This window comes from Doryrhamphus excisus, chromosome 10 (assembly GCF_030265055.1).
Source record: "Doryrhamphus excisus isolate RoL2022-K1 chromosome 10, RoL_Dexc_1.0, whole genome shotgun sequence".
Classification (NCBI taxonomy): Eukaryota; Metazoa; Chordata; class Actinopteri; order Syngnathiformes; family Syngnathidae; genus Doryrhamphus; species Doryrhamphus excisus.
Genome location: NC_080475.1, coordinates 14,035,437 through 14,061,272, shown reverse-complemented (window position 1 = coordinate 14,061,272; position 25,836 = coordinate 14,035,437). Strand labels below are relative to the sequence as shown.

General features: G+C 39.8%; 1 protein-coding gene and 1 long non-coding RNA gene across 3 annotated transcripts; both read right to left on the bottom strand.

Annotated features, from left to right (window-relative positions):
- Position 1: 1 nt before the first annotated feature.
- Positions 2 to 9,563, bottom strand: LOC131137094 (carbohydrate sulfotransferase 11-like). 2 transcript variants are annotated; one of them, XM_058084636.1, is made up of 4 exons: positions 9,057 to 9,563; positions 1,965 to 2,041; positions 1,711 to 1,875; positions 2 to 1,223 (listed from the first exon to the last, which is right to left on the bottom strand). In XM_058084636.1, exons 1-4 carry the CDS (start codon positions 9,253 to 9,255, stop codon positions 543 to 545), a joined length of 1,122 nt encoding a protein of 373 aa, XP_057940619.1. In that variant the 5' UTR covers positions 9,256 to 9,563; the 3' UTR covers positions 2 to 542. The 2 variants fall into 2 exon arrangements, with proteins under 2 accessions (XP_057940619.1, XP_057940620.1); XM_058084637.1 differs by having other exon boundaries at positions 1,711 to 1,872.
- Positions 9,564 to 18,371: 8,808 nt separating this feature from the next.
- LOC131137097 (uncharacterized) lies at positions 18,372 to 24,597 on the bottom strand. The gene is made up of 3 exons (XR_009131853.1): positions 24,511 to 24,597; positions 20,056 to 20,249; positions 18,372 to 18,478 (listed from the first exon to the last, which is right to left on the bottom strand). It is a non-coding gene; the product is annotated as an uncharacterized LOC131137097 (long non-coding RNA).
- Positions 24,598 to 25,836: the final 1,239 nt, after the last annotated feature.

Here is a 25,836-nt window from a genome sequence, read left to right as displayed (position 1 = left end):
GTATAATTTAAGGCCTTTAATTTAGGCTGGATTTGCACTACAAGGTTCAAGTGACACATTTCAGAGGAAAAAAAATGTCGCAATCAGGCCTCTTTGAAATGTCAAAACAACACATCAGATATCTGTCGATGCACGTAGTTGAAATATACGCATGTCTACCCAAACAATCCAAGCATGGTAAATAGTGAAATCAATGAGGAGAATCATCCCATGCCAACTAAACAGTATGGCTCACTTGAAAATGCATGTAAATAGGAGCATCATTTAAAGCCATTAAATGGGTAATGGGTACTAAGACCCTGAGTGTAAATCCAGCTGAAAGTTCACAAGAGGAGAACCTGCTCCTCATAAATAACTCCTCATGTTTGATCCCTTGTGGTGGTCGTCAGAAAGTGATATGGCTCGGTTCAGAACCATCACGTGACTCTCTGCAGAAAAGGCTCGTCATCCCGCATGGAAGAGGAGTCCATGGTGATGAAAAAGTGCAAATTCACAATTGCTCACATCATAAAACAGCCTAATTGATTACATTTAAGCTATCATCAAGTTCTGAGATACTCCGGTGTGGAGTAGTTGAACAGCAAGAAGTCCATACGATAGAGATTGAAGAGTTTTTTCTGATAAAAGGGACTAATGTGCTTAAAGAAGCGTGCCGCCATGTTGCCGTCAGTCCTGGTGATTTTACCAGACGTGGGGAACTGAAGCTTGTCCTCCACTCCTGCCAAGGAAAGCACAGCTTGGGCATCTGGCTCCAGAGTCTCATACTTGCCCACAATGTCGTAATGAATGAGACACGGTTGGCAAAGGGAGTGTACCCTCTCCCAGTGCTCATTGAAAGGCTCCTCGCGTTGAGTCTGAGGGTCCACAAGATACCGTACAAACTCCTGGAAAGAGACGTCATTCCCTTTCTCCAGGGCTTCTGGGTCGGGTTTAGTCCGGTGGCGCCGGATGATTTTAGTTCCGTAACGTTTGTGGAAAGCCGTGTTGTAGCTGCGTGTGAACTTGTTGCGGTAGGCTGACACCAGGCGCTCGAAAGGCTCCCTCACAAAGACGAACTTGAGGTAGGTGCGGAGGCGGCGGTTGATCTCTGGAACAGAGAACTCGGACAGCGCACGCAGGTTGCCCGCTATGTGGGCCTCGTTGGCGGGGATGGACAGGGGGTCGGTGTAGCGGCCGTCGCTGGTGAGAACCATGAGGACGCGCTTCCAATTGGTGCAGGCGACCTGGAAGTGAGAGTTTTTCCTTTGAAACACATCCCACGGAATTAAACCCAAAACATGAAGAACATATTTCAAATAGGCTATAATGCAAACATGGAGGGTATTTTAATCTTTTGAATGCTGGTCAACATCATATTTGTCCTGAGTGATTATCATATATCTACTTTAAAGTGGACCTGTTATGCTGTTATCTCTGAAAAATGTACCACTTCCACACTGAATGGGAGGAGATATTTTTTCACCATGCTATGTTGGATTGCAAAGATCTATGACTGCGAGCTAAGGTAAAAAAAAATGTTTACATGTAACATTACTGACACAATACTGCATACAACTTGTCTTTTTATGTTTTTTGACTAATAATCAGCCATTACCATCCATGCTACAGCAACCATTTATTAATGTATTTTTGGAAAACCATGCTGAAGCAAGCAATGTAGCGAGAGATGGTTGTACTCCAGCTGTCCTCATAAAGGTCATCGGCACCAACCTTGGGTACGTAGCAGTAAATCAGACTATGGTTGTCGTCCACTATGAGGTGTTTGAGATCCTCTGGAGAGAGCACCCGACGCTTCGTAGAATGACTGAGACAAGCTTGCTCCAACAACTCCCTGCGACCTTGTAGTGACCCCTGAGCAGCCAACACCTCAAGCTGCTTGTAGGACACGGAAGGTAAAGGTTGAAGAAACATACTGTAAGCAGTGTGCGAACAATAGCTTGATCATGAGGAGGAGGAGTTCTCACCTGGTCTCCACTGTAGAGGGCCTGCAGGGGGCTTCTCCTGCTTTTGCCTGGTCTGTTGACTGCTCCAACACTGGCTTCTGTAGATTCAAATACACATTAATAAGCCACATTGATAAGAATCCTACAATCCTATTGGGTGAACCCATGCTGTGGTTTCCATTTGTTCATATTCCATAAGAACATTATGATCCTGTTAATAATGACAAAGCTTAAGTGTGTCCTCTTTTTCTTTTACACTCCATAATGTAAGAAAATATGTCCCAGTGGTCCCAGCATAGAATAACAGACTGGAAAGATGTGAACTTTACTTGCTTTTTCCTCAAGTGCTTATTCCATTCTCCTGTCCCTCCCCCCTTGCAGGCCCGAGGATGCTGAAAGAAATTAATGGTGCTGAGCAAGAGAAGGGATTTGTTTAGCACATGTTGCCTGAAGAATGTTTACTTCACAACTTTACACAAAGCTACAAAAGGACAAGGGCATCTATTACTGTACATATGATCATAGAAAAAGAAAGTGTGTAGTGATTGACATTGACAACCTTAAATTGGTTTGACATTTATGCCTTGCTTCCATCAAGCAACATAGCTCAGTGTACATTTCATAGTTTCCATTGTAGGGAGTATCTGCTCCAAATCGTTTGTCAGGGTGTTGATCACAGTGGCATGCCTTGGTACACTAAAGCGAGGGTCACAACCCACCATACTTGTAAGTGCGTGCTGTCTACGTGCGAAAACGTGGGCAAAATGTTGGAAAATGAGTATAATGCGTCACCTTTAAGTCAATATAAGTCAGTTCCCGTCATGATGTGACTCAATTCTTGATATGAGGAACTGAGACTGAGTAAATCACATGGAAATACTAAAATAGGTGAGAACACCAGTGTATCAATGCACCATTACTGGCAAAAGGAGCGTCCATGTTAGTTGTCCATATTTTGGAGGTTTATGCGTGGTAATTTATTAAAACGTAACCTCATAAAAGTTTGATGTTTTTTTCCACCTTTAATAAAATAAATATTTAGAAATAAATAAAATAAAATGAAAAAAAAGTGAAATATTAAATGATTTTTTTACAATTTTGAGTGAAAAACAAATCCACTCCACAAGAAGAAGAGTGGGGTTATACAGCTGGTGAGCAAGTCTAAAGTCGAGAGAACGACGGTCCACCAGATGTGTCTTGCTGGCAGTACCCACTACCTCATTTCCAGGGCACTTCCTTAAGTGTTCATCGTTGCAGGATTTCATTAAAATGCCTTGTGGCACCTTTGTTGTCTGGTGCTGTGAACAGAGTAATTAAACTGCTCATAGTTGAGATTGTTTGAATCAAAAACAAAGACCACAAGAGGAGCAAGTAATTATTATGGAGCGTTATGAGTCGTTCAAACGTTTCATTTGTCATTGGGAGTGACCAGGATGGATAGGATCAGGAACAAGTACATCAGTACATCGAAACCTGATTTAGAGTTGAGGGCATCCATATGTCTGAATTGGGCCACATCCCACAAAAAATGTGAGAATCCTGTTAACATGATGTTTAACATAAACATTCATTCATTCATTCATTTTCTATACCGCGTATCCTCACGAGGGTCGCGGGCATGCTGGAGCCTATCCCAGCATGTCTTCGGGCGAGAGGTGGGGTACACCCTGGACTGGTCGCCAGCCAATCACAGGGCACATATAGACAAACAACCATTCACACTCACATTCATACCTATGGACAATTTGGAGTCCTTATTCATGAATAAAATATTTTCATAGTTATGCAATGGTTTTAGCATTATTAGAGCCTTGTTGACATACAATAGCAACCCTACAGCCATCATTACACTAATATTACCAAATATAGTAGATATAATCTGAGAAAGTAAACTAATTAAGTCAGGGAATTAGCCATGTTAGAGAGGCATGTTTTGCTAAAAGGTTGTGGTCGAAGCCAGAATCATACAACCTCAGCGATGTTCATCGTTAAAGATTCCACAGTAAGTTCCATTTGCAAAGCCTCTTCCTGGCTGACTGCGGGAGCTTTTAGAGTTTACAGACAGACATTACAATTTATATTGTCGTCATTTTGACATTAATGGCCTTTTAATTGTTAATACTCCCATCCAAGGACTGAAAAGTATTAGACTGATGTTCAGAATTGAAGTGATAGTCCTTGAATGTTTTATCCCTACTGTCACTTTTACCTTGATCCCTCCCTCCCTTCTTCAGTCTTAGCATCTGTTCATCTATCCTTGTCGTCGCTCTTCATTCTAACTTGCTTTCTTGCCACCTCCTCCGGCACTACATTCCAGACGCAACATGCCATTCCTGTGTCTGATTTCCTGCACTGCTGCCCTTTACAGCTTGATACCATTTAAGTGGCCAGTTTTGGTTTAACCAGCGTTAATAAATTCTCTTCACAAGTGGAGAACCACCTAATTAAATAGTATCTGGTCTCTTCCTGGTTCACAGGAAATAATAAGAGTTTCAGGTTGAATAGGCTACGTTATTTTTATGAACCATATCGTTTTCTGTGTCATGTATTCTGTCACACCAGAAAACCACCACTTCCTTGAACACAGGAAGTGATGCAAGGCAGACGGTTGAAGCAGAGCTGCCCCAACACACACACACACACACACACAAAAGGCCAGTGTTCCAACATGGGGGTCTGTCAAGTGGTGTTTTAACTCCCAAATAAACAATGTTCCATTAAGCCAGCAAGATGGTATCAATGTTATAAAAATGACAACACTACAATAAAAATGAGCGGAAATAGGGGAGAGGGGGGTTTAATTTTTTTCGTAATCACCAAATCTCTGTCCTACTTTGTGGCCAAATTAGCTTCCCCTGTTTAAAAACCTCTTCCCCTCTATGATCATGATTAAGAGCCGAGAACACAGCGTGACATCAATTACGTAAATATTTACTTGAGAGGTTAAAAGGTTGGGGCAACCAAAAAGGGACTAATTAGAGGTGCATTACCATACATAAACATCAGGCTATAAACAGTCAATAATGTTGGGGTCAGGGAAGTATACCATGCTTCACTATGGTTGCATGAATGTTTATGACATTGGATGGCCTTAGACGGCTACTTGTACTTTCAAATGGCTCAAAAGTGCAAGACATTTAGCCAAAATATGCAATTTATCTGCACGGTGGACGAGTGGTTAGCATGCAGGCCTCACAGCTAGGAGACCCGAGTTCAATTCCACCCTCGGCCATCTCTGTGTGGTACTCCGGTTTCCTCCCACATTCCAAAAAATGCTAGGTTAATTGGTGACTCCAAATTGTCCATAGGTATGAATGTGAGTGTGAATGGTTGTTTGTCTATATGTGCCGGGTGTACCCCGACTATTGCCTGAAGATAGCTGGGATAAGCTCCAACACCCCCCCACCACCCCTGATTTCTTCTGTGCTTCTTCCGGAATAAAAAGGCAGTAGTAGATTGCAGTTGTCATTGATGTACAAGTTGAACAGTTTTGGTTCCAGTGTTGACCCCTGAGGCACTCCACAAGTAATATATAAGTAGCTTTTTATGCCTTAACATACCGTCGACATATGTTTGTTCGATACCCAGGCGTACCGAATCGTGACCACTGTATCAAACAGTTCGATACAAATGCACGTATTGTTGCCCTCCTACCAATAAAGTATCAAGTATCAAACCTAGCCATTACTATATACATTACATTTTGACTTGACCAGTCATGCGCATAAAGCGTAAAAGGGTGTCTACCGTACATTTTTCGGGGTAAATACATTTATACACAGTTTAGAAGACTACACTGCGTGTGTGTGTGCATGCGTGTGTTCTTATGCCAACAGTAGGTTTGGGCTAAAATCGGCATTGGTGAGCTGACTCACTCAGAAAAGTTCTTAATGTATTTGCCTCTGTGGAGCATCAGTGAGAAACTTGTCTAGTCCTGACTTACACCAACAGTGTTGACTTCTGGTTGATTTTTTGGAGGAGCCGTTAGCTAATTATCACATGGGTGGTGGTGGTTTTTCACTCGTAAACAGTTCACTTGAATAAGTGCATATTTGCACACCACCCCCCCACTCACACTATGCTGAAATAATTCAAACAACATACTACATTACTGTGTGACACACAAGTGCATTGTTGGCTTCATGTGTGATTTATTGATGATTAAAGTCAGTGTTTTCTATACATACAGAATTGTGGACGATTCCAAAAAAGTGCCATATCGCCCATCCACATACCCAATTATGCAAATTAGGCAATGGCATCATCTAAACATCAGACTTGTGAGAAACACTGTAGGTCTTTACATGTATACATGAATGGTATTGTCTAGTAAACCATGCTGTACATTTAATATGCAATTATCCATCTGATATTGATTTTGCAGGGTGTGCTATTGCATTCATACACTATGGCTGAACAACATTTCTTGTTGACATGGTGGACAACACATTGTAAGGCGGAAAGTAAAAACAATTTCCTACGAGAAATGGTCTTTCAAAAGCTGAACCAATTAAAGCGTGACCAGCATCACTGAACCGATTGTTTCGGGTTGATCAAATAGCGGCTCACTGGTCCGGTCCTTAAAAAGAGCTGGCTTATCGAGAGGATCTTTGACAAGCATTTTTTGCAGTAGGTCCTTACATTTCTCTTACATAGAAGACCTTCGGGTTTTGATTTTTGATTCTGTACGGAGCGATTTCTTTCCTGGGCACCATCACCAGGGTGTTGGTTCAGGATGTCAGACAATGGTTCACAACCATAATACTCAACAAGCTTCCTGTCCAGTATTTGGAAGCAATAAGCAATGTCAACACTGTGGTGTATAGATTCTTCCCATTTCATATTTGCTGACAAGCTGTTTCCCCTACTTCTGCACTAGTCAAATCAAAAGAAGACAAAGATGACATCCTGTATGTTGACATCCGTCATGAGCTTCACTGGGGCCTGAAGTGGCTACTGGCGAGTCTGTAGAGCAGACAAGCCAGGACAAGACGAAACAGTTCAACATGTGGTGTTGAACCACTGCCCTTGCGGCTATTCAGGTGCTGTTTGTCATGTGTGATAAATGTTAATGTGGCGTTACACCTTGTACTGGCTTCTCGGCTCTCATTAGGGTTTCATTTCTTACTATTTTGCATTCTACCGGAGCTGACTTACTATTCTATGTTAAAAAACATGGCTACTCAATAATTGATTATGGAAAATCTACCAAATTCTTCTTAACAATCAATTAATAAAGTAATTAATTGCTGACTAGCAGTGTGATTGAACATTTTGGCACCTTGTTTAGGCACCAAGTGTTAATATTATTATTAAATAATTTAATTAATCACCATTAACATGTTATTTGTCACAGTCCTAATTTCACATAATGATTATTGTAAACAAAACTGCCAGTGTTATCAATCTGATCAGTGTTTCCTGAAAGTATACAGTAGCACGTTGACTGTTGACGCTAACGTGTGCATCTGACTTCTTATGTAAAAATGATACGAAATATGAAAAAATTACATTTTGAAATAGTTGAAAAAAAAATTAGGAGCAATACAAAATTTCTTACTTAAAGGGGATGTATTGTGGTCTCCTATAGAGCAGCTACACACAATAACCCATGCAGAAAACATTTTAGATCTTCCAGAATCTTCACCTATTCCAGCTGTTGTTGTTGCCTACTCAACAATTAATTATGGAAAATATACCAAATTCTTCTTAACAATCAATTAATCGAGTAATTAATTGCTGACTAGCAATGTGGTTGGACATTTAGGCACCTTGTTTAGGCAATGGGTGGGCACATCCGACCCACCAAGTGTTAATATTATTATTAAATAATTTAATGAATCGCCATTAACATGCTATTTGTCACAGTCATAATTTTCACATAATGATTATTGTAAACAAAACTGCCACTGATTTCGATCTGATCACAGTGTTTTCTGCAAGTATACAGTAGCACATTGACTGTTGACGCTAACGTGTGCATCTAACTTCTTACGTAAAAATGATACGAAAAATGATAATTAAATTTTGAAATAGTTGAAAAATACAAAATTTCGTAGTTAAAGGGGATGTATTGTGGTCTCCTATAGAGCAGCTACACACAATAACCCACACAGAAAACATTTTAGATCTTCCAGAATCTTCACCTATTCCCGCTGTATTCCCTTGGAATTGTGATTCCCGCCAAAACGGTCTGTTTTAATTTATTCCATCCTCCGGGAATATCGCTGGAACTTATTTAATTGGCCCTACAACGTCTCCAAGCTCTCCTTGGAGGAAAAAAAAAAACTATTTTAACACTAATCAATTAAGGCTATACTCCCTCACTCTTTCTTTCTCTGAGGATTAAGACTCTCCTCCCAGAGAGAAGTCTGCTTGTCCCCCAGGGGACCAATATCTGCCCTCCAAAGTCCACAAGGGGGCTAAACCCAGTAAACAAAAGGAAAGCGGGGTGGGGGTTGAAGGCGAGGAATGCAGGGGGTCTCTTGGATTGGGGGGGGGAGTTCAAAACGTTCCCATTTCCACAGTGCACTTATTCATACTCTCTGGCTCCCATATATGAGGCAAAAAATTGTTCATAAGTCATAGTATTTCCAAGGTTTTCAAGGTTAGAGATAAAGGTTTTCAACACTGTATAGTGCATGAATATTGACATAAATTTGGATTGTATGGCCTTGGCCTTGGAGTTTGATTACTACTGAGTTATATTATGAGAAACAATATTTGGAAGTATTTAGAAGTATTATCTACTGTACAACCACAGTGAATTAAATACAGTAATAAGACATATTCAGTACTAAATGCATGACATTATATACATTATTATACATGGACGCATGCATCTATATAGTCACATAAAGCCACTTAATTACGTGAATTCATGTGATAGTTCGTATGGTACACAGGTAAGTCTGTCATTTTTAATGGAGAAAAATACTCTTAACGCATTATAAAGAGTAACTTTAATACTACTGTTTGTTTTCTATTGCAGGAGTTTGTGGGGTAGCTTAAACGTGACCTATATTGTAATTGCAACAGTAATATTGCTCTCTAGGTAAAGTATATTGGAAATTATATACATAACTCATATTAAGGTTTTAACTAGTGACTTACCGGGCTTGCTGATACTCTGGTAGTAAAGCACCAGGACCACGAGTGAGCCGAGGCACGTCGCCAGAAACAGGCGTCCTCCTCGGGGCATCCTCATGGTGACGCCCCGCCGACCGGCTCCACTGTTGTTAGTAGTGATGTTGGCGGCGAAGCCCCCCGGCCAAGCGACCTCTCGCCGCTGTCCTTCTCCAGCACGGTTCATACAATACGGACGCGACTCGCTATGGAGGAACGGGGAGGTTTTCCGTGGAAGAAACTGGCCGAAGAGTGGCTGTAAGCGGCCATCCGAAACAAGTGTGGGCTGCGCTTTTTAACCGTTAAGACTCCACGGTGAGACATTGGTGACTCACTGCCAAAGTGTGCTTTAAAAAGACGTCAAGATTTTCGGAACACATTAGTCGCCAATGCTAACTAAATCACATATAATGTAAGAAAGTGTACCGAAGTGCCCACTTTGTCCAAGTTTTCACCCAACATGGACGTGGCTACAAGCAATGACGTCACACCAACTCCCACAACAGCCCCCCTCAGCTCTTGGAAACTTTTTTTTTCATTATTACTTTATAATTATGATGCTCCAAAGTCAATATATGTACTCATCTGTATCATTATTATTATTGACTGTTTTCAGAAGTAACTAATAAAATTAATCAGATTAATCTGAACCTTACCTTGATTCATTAGCTAGCTATGCTAATTATAGACACATGATTGAGTTGTCCGTTTTTCTATATAGGAAAAAATTCTAATTTTTATTCCTGGTAATGGTTGGTTACAATGGAATACATCACATAAATCAATTCACAGTTCCACATGTCTAAAAAGAACAATAAGAAGCAAAGCTTATTAAATCCTACCCCCCCCCCCCCCCCCCCCCCCATATATACTTTTACGATCTATAACTGCCTTCCTGGTATCATTTTTTGTTTGGTTGGTTTTTTTTGGCATGCGTCTTTTTCACTATCAGCAAACTGCATGATTTTAGTTTTACTTTGGTTCAAGAACAATCTATTATTATTATTATTATTATTATTATTATTATTATCATCATCATCAAACCATACTTTTAATGTGACCATTTCATCTCTTTTTAATGACCTTCAATGACATTTTTAATGATTTCTTCTCTGCTTCTTCGGGAACAAAAGGCAGTAGTAGATTGCAGTTGTCATTGATGAACAGTTTTGGTTCCAGTATTGACCCCTGGGGCACTCCACAAGTAATATATAAGTAATATATAAGTAGCTTTTTTTTTCCTACTAACATTTGTCTTTAGATGTTCCTCCGTATATCCAAAAGGTTTCCACTCTGCAACTTAAAAAAATATTGTTTCATAAAAATGTAGGTCAGAATTCCAGATTTTACGAAGCGTTCATTTACTGAGCTATCGTAATGTTTTCAATGATACAGTGTCCCAATAGGTTGTTTGATTCTGTAAGGATTTATAGCTTTTAATGAGCAGTCTCCAACCTATTTGAAAGTGATGCAAACTTTAGGGAGGTAATAATGTGTAGTTTCCCCTCGGGGATGTGCAGGTTGCTGTTAGTGGTTCGCTTGAACGCAACCCTCTGATCTCCTCTGGGTTTCTATTTGTGGTTCCGGGATGGGCCTGGGATGGCTGGCGCAGTGTTTAGACAGAACCCGGCAAAGCTAAAAAGACAATGATAGGGCCTTCCAAACATGCTGCGCAACATGAAGGGACACTTTCCCGGACATGAAGCTGGATTCTATATTTACATCTCTGAAAGTGTTTAATCACAAGCCTGTGACTCCAGGCTGTAATGATCTGAGTAATATCAAGGAGTTTCGAACAAGAAAATTGTGTATTTGTAAAGTGACATTCGAAATAAAAAGGAACTGCCAATGATCCCTCTCCTCTTTCTATCAAATAAGAACAAAAAGCAAAAAAAAAAAAAAACATGACTTTAATGTTCACTGTGTAATGACTGTGATTCCATGTAGATTGAATCCAACTATATGCAATATGTGATGACCCATGCTTCATGTACCATTCAATTCAATATAAATGGATGGTGTGCAAATACAAATAGACAGTGTAGACATTGAAAAGGTGAAGTAAAATACATTTCTGGGGATCACAATAGATTAAAATATGAGCTGGAAGCCTCATATTACAAATATACAACATAAGGTGGCCAGGAATATTTCAATATTGAACAAAGCAAAATTTGTTCTCAATCAGAAATCACTCCACACTCTTTATTGCTCTCTGGTTCTACCACATCTTACTTATTGTGTGGAAATATGGGCTAATAACTATAAAAGCAATCTTCACTCGCTAAATGTACTGCAAAAAAGGGTAGTAAGGATAATTCATAATGCCGCCTACAGAGAACATACTAGCTCATTTCTAAAATCACAAATACTTCAACTTGCTGATATAGTTCATCTTCAAACAGCTAAAATAATGCATAAGGCTAAATATAACCACACAAAAAATGTAATCCAATACTTCTCTACAAGAGAGGAGAAATATGATCTCAGGGAAGAACTACATTTGAAACACTTATATGCTAGGACTACGTTAAAAAGCCATAGCATTTCAGTATGTGGAATCAAACTATGGAATGGATTGAGTAAGGAAGTCAAACAATGCACAACGATGAGCCAATTCAAGAAACAATACAAGCAGTTGATGTTTGCTAAATACAAGGATGAAGAGTCTTGAACCAGTCATGATGTGCTATATATATCACTATATTGACACTTACTATGGTACACATTATGTCATTGGATGGTCATATCACCTCCGACTTTGGTACGTGACAAAAAATAAAAATAATAAAGACATTAAAAATAAACAAGAATAATAAAAAAGTATAAAATAATAATAAAATAAAGTCTTGAAAAATAAATACATAAAAATAAAAAAACTTCAATTATATTAGGAAAGCAGGAAGTGAACAAATGTAACAGTTACTGATTGTAAAAGTACCAGATGGAGGGGTAGGATTTAATAAGCTTTGCTTCTTCCTACTCCTTTTGGACATGTGGAACTGTGAACTGATTATTTGATGCATTCAATTGTAATCTGATGCATGTTCAAATGAAATAAAACCATTACCATTAATTTTATAGATAAGTTATTTCCACAACAAAAAACTGTGGGGAAAAACAATTTCTCTTATTGTCTTAGTCTGATTTTTTTAAATATATTTTTTTCTTTGATTTGTAATAATTTAACAAGAATTTCATTTGTGTTAAATCACTTTTTGCTTCAGTTCGATTAAGTGCTATAATTTAGTGAATGATTGGTTGGTGTTTTATTGTTTTATATATAAAACATTTAATTTAATACTGAGCAAACGATTGTAATTCTAGCTTTTTGTGACACATGAACAGGGACGCAATAAAACCCAATAAATGTTGTTCCAATGTTGTATTACCATATCACATTGTGTTGGATTTCATTGATTCCATTGTTGTACACTTTTTCTCCACAAGATGCCGCCATTGCCCCATTTTACAAACAACCCGGAGTCCAATTAGTTAACCTTTTTGCAGAAAAGTCAATCTCCTGACCTGAGAAGGATAATATGGGAGTTTCCCTTACATATGCTTCCATAAGCAGCTTTACACTGTGGGAGTGGATACTTGTTGTTCTTTTTGATCTGCCTGACACAGGTATTTTTAGAAATACTGAGCTGTATTCATGTCATGCTTACATTAGTTACTATGATCGATAAATACATGTCATACTCCTGTGATTTCAGGTATATTAGTTATATTTTATGTTTCCTATTACAAACAACATTCACTTACAGTTTTTCTACGTACAATATTTGGTGCGAAAGGCTTCGATGGGTCTGGGAGAACCCAATTGTTCATACTGGTATCCAACAAGATAAAAAAAATGAGAAAAGAAGATAAAAACGTACATCCGTAAAGAATTGGAACCTTCAGGTCATCTTACCCGATTGCTTTTCACTTGCGACCTCTTATCAAACACTCATCTTTTGAGCAGCACAGGGAACATTGAGGTTTATATAAATCAATACTTCCCAAACGCTTCTGCTGCTGATCTCATGGGGGAAGATTATAAAAACGCTCTGTGAGTTGGTCTTGTCCTTAAATCTTTTTCTATGTGAAGTGGATGCTCGGAGCTTTGAATTGAACGCTTCAAACAAAATGTGGCGTCCGGCACATTTACTGAGGTTGTGTTTATGGACATGCTAAATGTTGCTTTAATTTGTGTGTCCTTCTTGAGATGCTTTTTCTTTAAAGGTAACCCAGTCTGTCAAAAGCCAACCATTTAAATGTCAATCAATTGGCTGCTATTGAAATCATGTTTTTTTTTAATGTGATTCATTAGACTCAAGGCTGACAAGGAGTATGCTTTCACTTTGACAGATACTCACACTTTAACTGCTGCAAGTGCTGGCTTTTAGGTTTACTCTGAATGGCACAAAAAAGGTGTTTGCCCAGAGTAGAACAGGCCAAAGATGGATTGGTGCAACGGACAAACACTTTAAAATGAAAGGGAAAGAAAAGGTGGTAATGTGTCAACATGGTATAAGCAAAGGATGGCAAGAAAAGATGCAAAATAGATTGACGTATGCTAACATATAATCCTGAAATGGTGCAGCTGTAATGGTGAAAGGTCTGGTATTATATTTGTACTTCGTCTTTTAGTTGACAGCCACAGCAAGATGCGTCCGCGTCCCTCCAGAGATGTTCCAGCAAGGTAATATTGTATTTATTTAAATATTTGGTTTCATCAAGCAGTGCATTGCCTTTGCTGCACAGCTGTGGTTTGTGAAAACAAACAATTTTCATGAGAACCACAAAATCCTAACAAATACAGATGAATAGGTGAAGATTCTGGAAAAACTAGAAAGCTTTGTGTGCTGGTTATTGTGTGCGGCTGCTCTATAGGAGTCCACAACTCAATACACTCACCGTAACTTTGTGATTTCCACAGTATGTATTATGAACAGTGCGGGACTGTGACCATTATTTACAATAAAGTATTGTGATTCTACTATGCACTATTGTAGTATTGACACTAATTTACTGTAAATGTTTTCACATTAGAGTACAGTAAATTACACATACTGTCACAGTAACACCAGTCTGTAAATTATAAGTAATTTACTGTGAATCGTATTACAATATATTACTGCACTTTAACAATAGTTAATGTATTATGAGCGGTGATTACTGTGAAAATAAAAATAAAATAAAATGTATTATTTTTATTATCCAATGAGTTACTGTGAATTATATTTACAGTCTATTACTGTAAACTGTGAAATATATTACAGTATTTTACTATTTTACTATTACTATATTCGTGCTGCCAGTAAAATACAGTAATATATTTCACAGTATGTTGACTGTGATGAAATTTACAGTACTATTTTTATTACTGTAAATTAAATAATTTATAATTTATATAACTAATTAATTAATTAAAAATAATTAATACTTAATTATAATTATTAATAATTATTTTATGACATTTACAGTACTACTTTTTATTACTGTAAATTAAATAACAGTAAACAGTATGTTTACATGTATAGTACTATTTTATTATGAAATAATTATGAATAACTATTAATGAATTATAATAATAAATAATTATTTTATTTTGAAATTTACTGTACTATTTTTATTACTGTAAAATAAATAAAAAGTAAACATACCGTTTACTGTGATTAAATGTAAAGTACTAATTTTGTTATGAAACAGTTATTAATAATAATTATTTATTAATTATAATTATTAATAATTATTTTATTATGACATTTACCGTACTATTTTATTACTGTAAATTAAATCCCAGTAAACATACTGTGAAATATATTAAAGTATTTTGACTGGCACCCTGCTGCCAGTAAAATACTGTAAATTCACAGGAAATTATTTTACAGTGCTCAATATCACAAATGCAGCGCAGACTTTATGGAAACAGAGAACCAAAACAACTAAAAACAAAGATTAGTACAAAGTTGCTTGTTAAAATCTGGCTGTAGGATATTTTTTTTTTACTGTTTACATTTTTTCTCAAGGAGGATGAGGAGGAGATACCGCGAATATACCATCAAAGGTTCTCTTGGCGATGTAGAGCAGGAATGCTGGTGGAAAACAAGTAAGACGCCTGGATTGTGGGTACATGGATACTGCAATAACGAGACTGAAGGAAGTATCCAATGTGTGTTGTGTGTACACAACTCCACTGTGATAGCAGCCGCCAGGGAACAAACAAACCCGTCATGCTGAGGTGCACATGCATCCACATCCATGCAAGTCCTTAGAGACACAATTACGTGGAAACGAAGGAATTAAATGATCCCCCATGTAAATATGAATCCGGCACACGCTCCATTAGTGCCCTGATGGATGCTTGCTTGAATCCTGAACCTGCTAGTTGTGTTTCTTTAGGTGGTTCTGAACTTGAGTCTGCTGTGAAATTACGTCTGTACAGACCAGTGATTATTTACACTATTTAAAGACACACAACTGATGAAAATCAAAGTCTTTACATTAAGACACCCCGACACGATCTGAGGTCATCCCTAATGACTGAAGACGGAGAAAACCCACGCATGCACGGGGAGAGCATGCAAACTCCACACAGAGATCGCCGAGGGTGGAATTGAACATGGGTCCCCTAGCTGTGAGACCTGCGTGCTAACCCCTCGACACCATGCAGCCTTGACATCATTATTCATTCATTTTCTACCGCTTATCCTCACGAGAATTGTGGGGGGTCTTCGGGTCTTCGGGCGAGCGGGGCAGGGTACACCCTGGACTGTTTGCCAGTCAGCCAATCACAGGGCACATATAGACAAACAACCATTCACACTCACATTCATACCTATGGACAATTTGGAGTCGCCAATTAACCTAGCATGTTTTTGGAATGTGGGAGGAAACCGGAGTACCCGGAGAAAACCCACGCATGCACGGGGAGAACATGCAAACTCCACACAGAAATGGCCGGCAGTGGAATTGAACACAGGTCTCCTAGCTGTGAGGCTTGCGTGCTAACCACTATATACCGCCGTGCAGACCCAAAACAGACATAAAAAGAAGAAAACATGCTGTAAGAGAGGAGGATGGCAGTGGGAGGAAACCGGAGTACCCGGAGAAAACCCACGCATGCACGGGGAGAGTGTGCAAACTCCACACAGAGATGGCTGAGGTTGGAATTGAACCCCGATCTCATAACTGCGAGACCTGCGTGCTAACCACCCATCCACCGTGCAGCCCGTATATAAAACAAAAACAAGCAAAACGTAATAACGTCCGGTGACATTAAATTAAGAGCAAAAAATGAAGGTCCTTGTCTGTGTAGTAATGACTGGGTTTGGACTGCGGTTCACAATGCCCACCCGACCAAGGGACCAGATGGATAACGCAACGTTTTTGGACCATCCTACGTGTTTCCCCTGATCATTTGGGGATGGACGGCAAGGTAGGTTTACAAAAATGGACGTCAGTTCCAGACAGTGAATGCCCTCCTGGAAGCCATCTTCACCACCTGGAGCAACATTCCCACTAATCCCCTGGCAACACTGGCATCAAACATGCCCAAACCAATATTTGAGGGGATTAACAAGAATAGCACAGCTACTGCTTACTTCCTGTCTTTTTTTTCTATTCTAGGGGAGTTTGATTTTTTTTTTATGGAGTGGTGGTCTTTGCCCGGGCTGCACGGTGACCGAGTGGTTAGCGTGCAGACCTTACAGCTAGGAGACCAGGGTTTGATTCCACCCTCGGCCATCTCTGTATGGAGTTTGCATGTTCTCCCCGTGCATGCATGGGTTTTCTCCGGGTACTCCGGTTTCCTCCCACATTCCAAAAACATGCTAGGTTAATTGCAGACTCCAAATTGTCCATAGGTATGAATGTGAGTGTGAATGGTTGTTTGTCTATATGTGCCCTGTGATTGGCTGGCCACCAGTCTTTGGCCCATTTCAGTTCAAAGGGGACTTTTATGCTTTTTTTTTTTTACTTTTCTGACTAATAAATATTTTGTATTCTTGAGTTAAACAATGTTTAGTGAGTTTAGCTGAGTTTTTTTTTCTAACTCTGGCTCATTGTGAGGTCACAGTGAACTAGGACTTCCTTATATGGGCGTTCCCAGATACAAGCTGTATGCCTGCTTTCCCCTCACTCTGCTGCACTGTTTCACTGCTCTGATTTCACCGTGTTAGCACAGCGGTGTACAAAAATTGAAAATATGATATGGAAGACTGATATTTGTACTGTATGTGAAAATGGATAGCCAGATATCATGTGACATTATGTGTATACGAATGAACAGATTGAGTGTACTGTATGCAAATGAGTAGACTGATGTCTCACTATGTGTGTATGTGAATGGACAGACATGTTAACATGTATAAAACCAATGGGTTCTTTTTCTCTACAATATATATATATATATATATATATATATATATATATATATATATATATATATATATATATATATATATATATATATATATATATATATATATATATATGCATTGTATGTGAAATATGAGTGCATGTGAATGGAGCAATGACGATCAGACATAATGTGGTGGTAGCAGTCTATAGATACCTCTGCCATTCATCATGTGTTATTATGTGACATTGTTCCAACACTCAAAGCAAGCAGGAAAATTACACTGTGGATCGATATGTTCATGATTACAAGTCTCTCCCAGGCAATAACACAGGATGTACAGTGCATTGACAAATTAATCGTTGATGTTCAAAACTCCAAAAAATAAAAAAAAGTAACATTTGCAGAGATGACATGGGAGAGAAAACAAAGAAAGAGAAGCTCCAGGGATATGAAAGCGAAAAAGAGAGCGTGAAAAACCATTGGAACGTGTGAAGTGCAGTGTAAAGCAATCTATTTGCTGTTGTAGTCCTGACAGCAGGAAGAAGGTGTCTAATATCATAACAGTGGAAAGTCCACATTTCCTCTGTTGCTGCCATTCAACAGCTGTCTGTCAGATCACAAGAGAGCAGGGGCGGAGGTGGGGGGTGAGTGGGGGGTGTCGGGGCCAGGGGAGCACTATACTTACAACAGTGATGTTAGCTGTGGTTGAATGTTGGGATTTAAGATCAACACACTTTTTATTGTTGTAGTACTTGTATCTGCATTTAACCTATCGCAGTCACGGAATCGTGGGAAGCTTTCTGGCAGTTTGGGGAAATTGGTGCCCTGATATCTTGGAACTCTGACACACAGGCTGTTTCTGCCCATTGTCTTTCTTATGGTGGGGTTATGATCACTGACCTTAACTGAGGCAAGAGAGGACTGCGGTTCTTTGGATGTTGTTGTGGGGTCTTTTGTGACCTCTTGGATGAGTCCTTGCTGTGTTCTTGGGTAGTTTAGTTTAGTTGGCTGGCCATCCCTGGCGAGGTTCATGGATAATGGCTCTTACTGTGGTTTTCTGGAAGCGCGAAGCATGGAAATGGCTTTAAAAACTTTTCCACTTGAACTCAGGTGTGATAAACCACAGTTAAGTTCTGTTTTTTTCCCCCAAATCTCGAACAAAATCAGCTGACTAGTGTATTATAGTTTCTTTTAAATTATAAATACCAAAGGACAAATGGATAGCCTTAATATCAATAGATAAATACAAGCAGTTAAGGGAAAAACTGATATTATCATTGTATCATTGTTTGGTGACTCAATAAAAGTAAAATAAATAAAAAATAAAATAAAAAAAGTGTTTGTCCAGTTGTATTTTCATATAATCATTGTACTTTTCTTAAAATTCATTCATTCATTCATTCTCTACTGCGTATCCTCACAAGGGTCATGGGGGTGCTGGAGCCTATCCCAGCTGTCTTCGAGCGAGAGGCGGGGTACACCCTGGACTGGTGGCCAGCCAATCACAGGGCACATATAGACAAACAACCATTCACATACGCAAGTAATACCAACTTTAAGTCTTTACACATGTTATTGATTGTCAAACAGGTTTGGTCCCAGTATTGACCCCTGGGGTACTCCACACATAATATTTAAACTTGCAGATGTGATGTTCTCCCAATTCAAAACTTGTCCTCTGATTCCGGACCTTTCTAATGTTTGTAAATTGATGTACGGACTGGTGGCCAGCCAATCACAGGGCACATATAGACAAACAACCATTCACACTCACATTCATACCTATGGACAATTTGGAGTCGCCAATTAACCTAGCATGTTTTTGGAATGTGGGAGGAAACCGGAGTACCCGGAGAAAACCCACCCATGCACGAGGAGAACATGCAAACTCCACACAGAGATGGCTGAGGGTGGAATTGAACTCTGGTCTAACCGCTCAATCGCCGTGCAGCCGAAAACCTGTTTATGACCTTCTAAATACAGATTTTACATTAGAAAATAGAGCTCTCTAGACATAAACTAACACCCCTATAGTCACATTTACATTCGTATTACCCAATATAGTAGACATTATAAGCGTCAATCAGTCATTTAAGTCCAAAATAATGTGTGTTGCAATGAACGTGTTTCGTAGGGAAGCCGAATGTTGGGCGGACAGGAAGTGAGTTTAATCTTGCTATGAGCTAAGCGACAGTAGCCTGTATTTTTTTTATTTGGAACTGCAATAAAAGTATGTTGCTCCGTCGGCCAAGTCTGGCATTTGTGTGTCTCACCAAACCTTTGGAAAAAAAGTTTGAACCGCAAAGTGGTAGCCTATCCCAGCCATCTTCGGGTGAGAGGCGGGGTACGGGGTACAGCCAATTTTTCTTAAAATTAATGTTAAAAATGCATCTTGTGCAATGGCTTGTCTCGTGAGTCGGGTGTCTAAAACAACTGAAAATAAGAGTTTGACTCCTTATGTGAAGGAGTCACACAACACTACAACTGTTTTGAAGTGGTATTGTACATTGGCTCCCAATAACTGAGTGCTTACAAGCGTTATTTACCCCTACCTGCCTGCATGCTCCTACACATTGTAATCGTAAAAAAAGAAAGCAAAAAGACAGATGATGGGCCGCTTTCAAAGAGCCTTACCTTTTTTTGCTTTCAGCATCACAAAGTGCACTTAGGGAGCCTCTGTCATTTTCTACCCATGTCCTCGTCTCTGGGAGGGTTTTGTTATTATGATGAGCGATAGTCCCACTCACTCTCATGTCCACTCTCTAGTCACCAGCCTTTCATCTTCAATACATTTCGGCTACTACTCCTTCCCCCTTTTTCTACTCATGCTGCAAATAAAAGAAAGAAACAACAATACATACATGAGCTTTGCACATATTTTCTTCAAATATGGTCTTTTTGTTGTTAGTCTTACTTCAACACTTGAAATTGAAATGCAGAATTTTGGTCCCAACATTTTTTTGTGGACGGTCTACTTTTTTCATTTGTCATTGGGAGTGACCAGGATGGATAGGATCAGGAACGACTACATCGAAACCTGATTTAGAGTTGAGGGCATCCATATGTCTGAACTGGGCCACATCCCACAAAAAATGTGAGAATCCTGTTACATGATTAATTCATTCATTTTCTACCTCACAAGGGTCGCCAAATTAGTCCCCAATTAACCTAGCATGTTTTTGGAATGTGGGAGGAAACCCGGAGTACCCGGAGAAAACCCACGCATGCACAGGGAGAACATGCAAACTCCACACAGAGATGGCCGAGGGTGGAATTGAACCCGGGTGTCCTAGCTGTGAGGTCCGCGCGCTAACCACACAACCGCTGTGCAGCCCCCTGTTACATGATGTTTAATATAAACATTCATTCATTCATTTTCTACCGCTTTTCCTCACGATGGTCGCGGGGTGTGCTGGAGCCTATCCCAGCTGTCTTCGGGCGAGAGGCGGGGTACACCCTGGACTGGTGGCCAGCCAATCACAGGGCACATATAGACAAACAACCATTCACACTCATTCATACCTATGGACAATTTGGAGTCGCCAATTAACCTAGCATGTTTTTGGAATGTGGGAGGAAACCGGAGTACCCGGAGAAAACCCACGCATGCACGGGGAGAACATGTAAACTCCACACAGAGATCGCCGAGGGTGGAATTGAACTTGGGTCTCCTAGCTGCGAGGCCTGCATGCTAACCACTCAACCACCGTACAGCCTTCACATAAACATAAGTTGCTTAAAAGTAACTTTGCAACACAGTAAGAACATATTCATGGTTATCCACAGGTGAAGCATTTAGGCACATTTACAAAACAAGGTGAACAAACAGTATGACGCCAATCATCATACTGCGACGATAACAGTCATAGAGAATCATTTGCATTTGGATCTAATCACGTCTGATCATTTTAATCGCTGATATGAAAACTTCCAGACAACTTTTTAATAAGGATAAAACCCCTCTTGCAATGGCAAATAGCTGGGACAATAGTTACAGGCTGAATTCCAATTCTATCCCTTGGTTACCTAATTCCTAACCCCTAGGTTTTGCATGGTCACGAGAATCACAATTCATGTATTATTATCACATGTATTATAAACAATTTCATTATATCTAATTTTCTTCCTTTTTCACAGCCAGCATGCAGTGATGATGGTGGTGTCTCATTTTTTTGTGGAAGTGGTAAGTCGAAGGGGAAGGGCTAAATGGTAAAATTGGGATTCAGCCTTAGTGTTGCATCGACAAGCCAACCTGTGCTGCAATCCCTTGCATAAATGTCATACAGTAAACCTCGGATATATCGGACTCGGATATATCGGAAATTCGCTCACAACGGACAGATAAAAAAAGAACCAATTTTTCTGTAATGCATTTCCAATAAAAATTCATTGCATATATCAGATTTTTTATAACGGATTTCGCCTATTTCGGACAAAATCTCCAGTCCCGTTCCAATGCATTTCCATTAAATTTCCCTCGCATATATCGGATGGCCGCATCGTGGCGCTCCGATTCGCCGAATCGTGACAGGCCGCTATACGACGTCATTTGTAGCGTTTGCAGCGTTGCCTGCGCGTCCAGGTACATTGGAAACATAGTCAAGGAAGTGCCTTTTTATAACGGATAAAATCCGATTCACGCATATACCGGATATAAATCCGATATATGCGTAAAACGGACATTTTCCGGTATACGCATATAACGGATTTCGCTTATATCGGACAAAACCAGTGGGAACAATTGAATCCGATATATCCGAGGTTTACTGTATTATGGACAGTAAACCAAGTGGTTATGGTTAAATCCAAATATAGCACATTCTCCTTGGATGTGATTCTCTGAAAAAGATTAGGTTTTTAATAGTTTATTTAATCACTGACATGCTTGAGGAGGCATGAAATGTAAATATTTAGGGGGGGGGGGGGTTGTAAACAACAACAGTAAATGTCTGACGCATTAATTGTTTAATTGCTTCCAACCACGAATTAACATAAGCAATTCTTCAGAAGGATAGTGCGAGCAAAGCAGAAAATTGGCCTGGAGGGCTTTGGGGAATTACAAAAGGCAGATTGCATGATGTGCTGCAGGTCTAAGCTAGTGGAACTGACATTTGAAGCCCCCCCCCCGCTAATTATGATCCGTCTTTGCGCTTTTTTTTTTTAAGTCTCTTTCCTTACAGAACACTTCCAAGGCTCATTCAGAAAAGCTTTGTCATGTGGAAAATGAGCTTGACTGTTTGATTGTTTTTCAGTTATTATGTTTCTGTTTTGTGTTCGGATAAAGACATTTTTAGAAAAATGACATAACCTTAAGTTAATCTCTTTTTTTACGCTGCATTATACATCTCCTTAACTTTTCAAATTTGGTTAGTGGTAAGCATGTAGGCCACACAGTCAGGAGATCTGGAAGACCTGGAACTGATTCTCCGCTTGTTCATCTCTGTGCAAAGTTACTTTTAAGCAACATATGTTCATGTGAAGGCTGCACGGTGGGCGAGTGGTTAGCACGCAGGCCTCGCAGCTAGGAGACCTGAGTTCGATTCCACCCTCGGCCATCTCTGTGTGGAGTTTACATGTTCTCCCCGTGCATGCATGGGTTTTCTCCGGGTACTCCGGTTTCCTCCCACATTCCAAAACATGCTAGGTTAATTGGTATGAATGTGAGTGTGAATGGTTGTTTATCTATATGTGCCCTCTGATTGGCTGGCCACCAGTCCGTACATCAATTTACAAACATTAGAAAGGTCTGGAATCAGAGGGCAAGTTTTGAATTGGGAGAACATCACATCTGCAAGTTTAAATATTACATGTGGAGTACCCCAGGGGTCAATACTGGGACCAAAACTGTTCAACAATCGATGGCATGTGTAAAGACTTAAAGTTGGTATTACTTGCGTAATTGCGCACCAGGGGTAGGCAAAATATGGCCCGGGGGCCACAACCGGTCCGCCAAGTGTTTGAATACGGCCCTCTCGTTCTTGCCAAAGTATTTCATTGAAACTTAACATACAACCTGGCATCATGGCTTGAGCCAACCTTTTGATGGTTTAAGTAGCTGTTTTATCAATTTCGTTATTTTACGTGGTTTGTTGTTTACAAAGTGCTCCTGAAAAAAGGAACACAAGCACATATAGCAGATTGCATGACACTTTTACAGATACAATAATTCTAGGTGGACTGTTACGTGTAAAATATATTCTGGCCCCCCCGTCCAGTTTGTTAAACCAATGTGGCCCGCGAGTCAGAAAGTGTGCCCACCTCTGTGATACACAGAAGAGATCACTATGAAGGTGGTATTAAAAAGATGGTTTGATAATAATAGATTATGCTTGTACCTAAATAAAACTAAAATAATACTGTGTGGTAATACTTTACAGTAACACACAGGCTTTAGTGGAAAAAAAGGAAACCAACCAAGACAAGACCGCAGCTTTTAAGGTCCGATACAGTGCTACATAAACACGCCAGTATGTAAAAATGGCAGGCTCATTAAAAAAGTTTTAGCCTAAGTTAGTGGGGAAAAAAATCAATTGATTTCCGTCACTCTGACAAGCAAGGAGGATGAAGCGAGAGGACATTAATAGCGTTCTCCTGAAATTGCTGACAGGAGCGAGTCTGTAATAAGAAAGATCAGGACTTTTTTTCTCCGACCTTTATGATTGTAGTGAGGTGGAATGGACAATGTCGGGAAAGCTTGGTTGTGTGTGTGCATGTTAGCGGCGGGGTTGGGAAGATAAGAGTCATGAGTATACTAAGTTGGGGCGGGTGTATTCAGCACCTTCCCCATTCATCTATCCTCACCTGCAAAAGGAAAGCCTCTTTATTTACTTTTTAAATGATGCCATATTTGGAGAAAACTTGTGAAATTATAACAAATTTTTACTATCTATGCAAAACAGCTTATTCCGCTGTTGCTTTGGTGTCTGGGCTTCTGGTATCATGAACAATGAGTGAAGATTCTGCCCATAAAAATTGGATTAAGACGGACAAATTGTGGAGAAAACATGGAAAAAAACATTATGCTGATTGCTCCAATCCCAGTGCAGATAGAAATGATATTCGGCTACCAACAGCACTTCCATGTCTCACCTTAAGTCAGTTGGGATAGGCTCCAGCACACCGGTGACAGATGGATGGATGTCTCGAAATGACAATTTTCCCTTTCTTCTGTGGTCTAAAAAAAGAACGAAGATAGGAGAAAGTGGAAGTTATTAATTTTAAAACGGCAGAGACCTCAACCACCTCCATTATCAAAGAATTTGTTTGTGTGGCTCAATACTTATACAGTGGCAAATTCAAAATTAATTATGCATGAATCTGATGCATAAATTACAGTCGAGGCATGGTGGAATCCAGATGAAAATGGAAATCAGCCTATCAAAGGACAGCGTCAAAAATCCTTTCAACGTGTGCACAAAATGGGAAAATAAATGTTTATTTTTGGGTCACTGGGGATGTTAATTACAATACTGTTTTCTGTTTTGTTTTTTTTTTGTCGGTGTTTTATCTTTCCTCCCCAGTGTACAGGACGGAGTGCTGCGTTCAGAGCTGTGGGACGATTGCCACCACATGGCCCGGCTCCCATTTATTATAAATGACAGCCTGTCAACTTAAAGGACATTTTCGATGACAGGTTACCTGTACCTCTGAAGATCAAATACCACCACTCGAAGGCTAGGACAGGAATTCATCGCACCAACTTTTGTCAGCGTGACTTGGATATGCACCATTGACTCCTAAACAGGTACACCTTTTAAGTTTAATTTGTGGATTTTTGGTAAACTCAAACTGGTGACCAGTCTCAAAAATCTGAATGTAGGCTTCTTATTCACCCTACGTCAGTCATTTAGAAGTATGTGCAGGACATCTAAGCAAGTATGGAATATGATTTGATACATTTCCAGGTCGGGCTGCACGGTCAGGAGATTGGGAAGACGTCGATTCTGTCGTGGGAGAACCAAAAATACACAAAAAAACTGCACGGCGGTCAAGTGGTTAGCATGCAGGTCTCGCAACTAGGAGATCCGAGTTCGATTCCACCTGTGACCATGTTTGCGTTTTTCTCCGAGGGACTCGGGTTTCCTCCCACATTCCAAAAACATGCTAGGTGGCCCGAAGACAGTTGGGATAGGCTGTACAAAGGGTACAAAGAGTACTTTTACTTGATTTTAGTTTTATTGTATAATGCTTAACGTCTCATTTTACACTTACATGACATTAGGAGTTAAGGTTTTAGGTTAATGGCAATTCAAGCTAAACCAACAGCCTGCAGAGGAATTCAACACTTGTAGATACAGCATAGGTAGAGATGGCAAGACAGCGTTTGCCAAAGGGAAGTACAGACCTCATTGAGGTCAAAGGTAAAAATGCACACGTCAAATGTACGTTATGTCCCCGAAAAAAACTTTGTCCACG

Excerpts from the sequence above, each read along its gene's own strand:
- LOC131137094 (XM_058084636.1), bottom strand. The coding sequence starts at position 9,255 with ATGAACCGTGCTGGAGAAGGACAGCGGCGAGAGGTCGCTTGGCCGGGG. Across the intron at positions 2,042-9,056 it reads CCAGAGTATCAGCAAGCCCG|AAGCCAGTGTTGGAGCAGTC; the intron begins GTAAGTCACTAG and ends TTGAATCTACAG. Across the intron at positions 1,224-1,710 it reads TTTACTGCTACGTACCCAAG|GTCGCCTGCACCAATTGGAA; the intron begins GTTGGTGCCGAT and ends TCTCACTTCCAG.